The sequence below is a fragment of the Coregonus clupeaformis genome, chromosome 15 (genome assembly GCF_020615455.1).
Source record: "Coregonus clupeaformis isolate EN_2021a chromosome 15, ASM2061545v1, whole genome shotgun sequence".
Lineage (NCBI taxonomy): Eukaryota > Metazoa > Chordata > Actinopteri > Salmoniformes > Salmonidae > Coregonus > Coregonus clupeaformis.
In genome coordinates, this window is record NC_059206.1 from 53159285 (window position 1) to 53163762 (window position 4478).

General features: G+C 46.8%; 1 protein-coding gene and 1 long non-coding RNA gene across 3 annotated transcripts; one reads left to right on the plus strand and one right to left on the minus strand.

Moving 5' to 3' along the window:
• Positions 1–423: 423 nt before the first annotated feature.
• On the plus strand, positions 424–2012 carry LOC123492663. Its single transcript, XR_006661827.1, has 2 exons — positions 424–1633; positions 1764–2012. It is a non-coding gene; the product is annotated as an uncharacterized LOC123492663 (long non-coding RNA).
• Positions 1804–3481, minus strand: LOC123492662 (putative nuclease HARBI1). 2 transcript variants are annotated; one of them, XM_045225410.1, is made up of 3 exons: positions 2529–3481; positions 2116–2418; positions 1804–1887 (listed from the first exon to the last, which is right to left on the minus strand). In XM_045225410.1, the coding sequence occupies exons 1-3, from the start codon at positions 3239–3241 to the stop codon at positions 1845–1847; spliced, it is 1059 nt and encodes a 352-aa protein (XP_045081345.1). In that variant the 5' UTR covers positions 3242–3481; the 3' UTR covers positions 1804–1844. The 2 variants fall into 2 exon arrangements, with proteins under 2 accessions (XP_045081345.1, XP_045081344.1); XM_045225409.1 differs by lacking the exon at positions 1804–1887 and having other exon boundaries at positions 1965–2418.
• Positions 3482–4478: the final 997 nt, after the last annotated feature.

Sequence of the window (4478 nt, forward strand, 5' to 3'; positions counted from 1 at the left end):
GCCGTGCCGGGCTGACGACGCACACCACTGGCTTGGTGTGGGGAGCAGGAGCGGGCCGGACCGGGCTGGCGATGCGCACCACTGGCTTGGTGTGGGGAACAGGAGCGGGCCGGACCGGGCTGGAGACTCGCACCATTGGCCTGGTGCGGGGAGCAGGAACAGGCCGGACCGTACTAGGGACACACACCACTGGCCCTACGCAGGGATCTGGAACGGGCCGGACCGGACTGGTAACACACCCCAGTACCCTTCGCCGTGCCTCTACACCTTCCATCCCCTCTTCGACCAGTGGCCCCCGTAACCTGGCGGCCTCCTCTGCCAACCCGCTGGGCCGCTCTGTCGCGGTCTCCTGCTGGCCCGTCATCCACGGCGTTAGCCCCCCCCTAAAAATTTGATGGGCTTCACTCCTACCCGTGGACCAGGGCCCGTATCCTTAAAGATTCTGAGAATCCTCTCAGAGAGCTCCTAACTTAACCTAAAAATTCCTTGCCAGGAGTTTTAGCTTAGAAGTGATTCCAGAACATTTTCAGTGAACTCTGAGCCAGGAATGGATGAAAAATCCTATCTTAGTGAGGAGGTGTGGTTGACCCCGTTGCTAGGTATGAGTCATCATTTCAAAAGCCGTGATTGGTTGATCCTACAAGTTTGATGAAAATGAACTTTTGGTGATAATGAGCAAAGGATGTACCCTCAAATCAATAAACATAATTATACACTCTAATCTTATGCAGACTATAATTGTAAATAATATTTCACATTCAAGAAAATATCTGGAAAATGAATAGTAAGCTGTAGGGGTTATAGCCTAACATTAGAATCTAAAATATGTGAAAACTTAAGCTCATTACACCCTGTTCAAATAATGATTTGTGTCTCATTTGCTCATATTAATATCCTAGCTGGCATATTTTGTACTTTCACTTCCATATGGACCCCATTGAAAACAAGATGGCCTATCTCAAGGGGCTGTCCTTAATGAAGTAGAAATTGCAACGTTACAACTCAGTGTGAACTTAACGAGGGTAACACAGCTCAGCTTTTAACAATGTCTGTGATTGCTGGCTGGTCTATTTATGAAGGCTTGTTAACAAATATCCTACAAACACAGAAAATGGAGAAAAAAGGAATCGCAAGCCGAACTGGACTGAGGAGCAAGGTTTGTTGCTGGCCCAGTTGGTGAACGAACATAAAGGTATGTTACGAGGAAAATTTGGCCCAACTGTCACTAGCCAAGGCAAGAGGCGCGCCTGGGACACAATATCCCAAACAATCAATGCCTCTTTTCCACTGGTGGTGCGGACAGGCGACGATTGTGAGAAAAGGTGGTATGTGCTGCAGTCCAAGGCAAAAGATGAGATTGCAGCACACAAGCGGGAATCCTCACTCACAGGTGAGCAAAATACTATGGCCTACCACATAATCTGGCAATTTGCTCCTGCTGGCAAAGTTAATTTACATGCCTAAGTACTGTGTTCATTGACTGTTTCTTTCTAGGGGGTGGACCACCTGCAAAGCGGCTGTCCCAGGTGGCCGACACTGTCTTTCAAGTCCTGGGACACTCTGAGGTCAGTGTCACCGGGCTGCCAACAGGCATTGACACGTCAATGATGCAGGCCCTTGAAATGCAGCAAAGGTAGGACACAGGGTTATTCATATCAACAGTGTTTATTCATTGCAGAAGCCATTTCATGTGTTATCATGCTCATTGTATTAAATTAATTTAATCAAAACAATAATTAAACTAGGCCTATGTATTTCTGTAGCATGGAGCCATCACAAGAACCGGGCCCATCAAGTTTGCCGCCTGAACCATCTGCAGCTGCTACTCAGGATAGCCCGGCGGATCAAACACCATTCCCATCCGCAGCACCTGCTCCGTCAGCATCCCTGCAGGAGAGAAGATTGCAACTCACAATTGATGTGTTTGAACAACAAAAAAAAGTCCTTTCCCTTCAGGAGGAGTACTACCGCCTTAAAATTGAACACCTAAAAAATAAACCATTTAGAGATTGTGTTCTGTGTCTTGCATTTAACAGTTGCAGGTGATGTGCAGTAAAACTGTGGTAGTTCTTAATACCATCACAAGTTCTCAAATGACATGGGGCTACAGCTTGCCTGAAATGTAAATTTGTGAAGTTTGCCCTGTAAGGCAGTCCACTCTGGGCTAGGTTCCCCTGTGGAATGTGAATATCTTCTTCACCACCATCCTCATCGTTGTCTCCATCCTCATCCTCATCGCCATCCTCCAGAGGTTCTGCAATCTGTCTAACCTTGCAAATATTGTGTAATATTGCACAGGCTATGATGAGTTTGCTGACTTTTTCAGGCCTCAGCCGCACCTCTCCGTGGAGAACATGAAAGCGCCTCTTAAGCTGGCCTATGCCACGCTCCACCACCGCTCTTGTTGTCTTGTGGGCCCTACAATAGAATACAGACCTTTAATTATTTGATGGAAATATTGCACTACTTGGATGCTCTAACATATTGCTTGCATTTCATTTCCATGATTTTTGTATTGTTTGGCTTACCTGTTATAGTTTAGTTGGGGCCCTTGGCGTGGCTGGAGGTAAGGTGTAAGGAGCCATGGTTTGCATGGGTAGCCACTGTCCCCTAACAAGTGGCAATTAGCTGGCACATAGCGTCTCTCAAAAAGCTGTCTGATGCCACTCTCGGAGAGCATTCTCGCATCATGTGTGGAGCCTGGCCATTTAGCCACAATGTCCAAAATCTTCCAGGCCGCATTGAACACTATTTGCACATTGATGCTGTGGAAATTCTTCCTGTTAACAAAGACAGCCTCGTCCTCTGATGGCGCAATTATTCTCACATGTGTTCCATCAATTACACCCACAACGCCAGGGAATCCTGCAATGTCCATAAATGCCCTTTTATGTGTGTGTAAAGTGCGGGCATCCAGCGGGAATGAAACAAATTGTGTCACAATATTAGGTTGTGACAAAGCTGTCAGTGTTTGGGTGATGACTCTGCTGACGGAGGATTGGGACAGACCCAAGTCATCACTGCTGCATTGTTGCATTTTCCCTGTTGCCAAATACCTCAGGGTTGTGATTACTTTCTTCTCCGGTGTAATAGCGTTGTGGCGTCGAGTTGGTGAAGTAATTGCATCTCTAAGGAGATCCACCACAAACATGATTCCTGCACGATCCAATCTGTAGCGTCTCAATAATTCCCTGTCATCCAGTGTTTGCAGGACATCTCTCCTGCCTCCTCTGTTGGCCATTTTGTGCAGCTGCTTAGGGTAACTCCTAAGCCACTAAAAGTCCTCTTCCCTGCTCTTAGCAGATCTCGCCTTAGGAGCCCTTTTAAGCGCTAGGACTCTTGAGGAATAGCTTTTATATTAACTGGGATTTTCGTGTCACTTTTAGGGGAAATTCTAAGAAAACGTCATGCCTCTGAGAATTTTCTTAGAATTTGGCCGCTAGGAGCCACTTTTTGCACAAAAATTCTTTAGAGATACGGGCCCAGGTCTCCATACTTTTTGCCAGCCTTTCGCCCTCCTGCTTCCACGTCAAGCCCCTCTCCTCCTCACATGGCTTGACCCAGTCGAGGAGGCGAAGGAGATCCGCTAGAGATCTCCCAGGCGATGGCTCCTGGACTTGCTGCTTGGTCCAGTCTTGGTGGGATCTTCTGTCACGTTCGTCGGTAAGAGAGGAGGACCAAGGCGCAGCGTTGAATGCGAACATATTTATTATAGGTTATACACGATCAAAACAACAAAACGATAACGTGACAGTCAACGGTCTAACACAAACCAACTAGAACAAGATCCCACAACTATTGTGGGAAAAACAGCCTGTTTAAATGTGGTTCCCAATCAGAGACAACCAGCCACAGCTGACACTCGTTGCCTCTGATTGAGAACCACACTGGCAACATAGAAAAGAAACAACTAGACCTACAACACAGAAATCTACACACCCTGGCTCAACATAACAGTGTCCCCAGAGCCAGGGCGTGACAAATTCTCTAGGTTCTGCTCGCCTGAGTTAGAATACCTCATGATAAGCTGTATACCATACTATTTACCAAGAGAGTTTTCACCTATATTTTTCGAAGCTGTCTATTTACCACCACAAACCGATGCTGGCACTAAGACAGCAATCAACAAGCTGTATAGGGCCATAAGCAAACAAGAAAATGCTCACCCAGAGGCAACACTTCTAGTGGCCTATGATTTTAATGCAGGAAAACTGAACTCCGTCTTACCTCATTTCTACCAGCATCTCATCATCGGAAGTGGTCCTATGAAGCGGATGCTAAGCGACAGGACTGTTTCGCTAGCACAGACTGGAATAAGTTCCGGGATTCATCCGATGGCATTGAGGAGTTTACCACATCAGTCCGTGGCTTCATTAATAAGTGCATCAACGACGTCATCCCCACAGTGACCATACGTACATATCCCAACCAGAAGCCATGGATTACAGGCAACATCTGCACTGAGCTAAAGGGTAGAG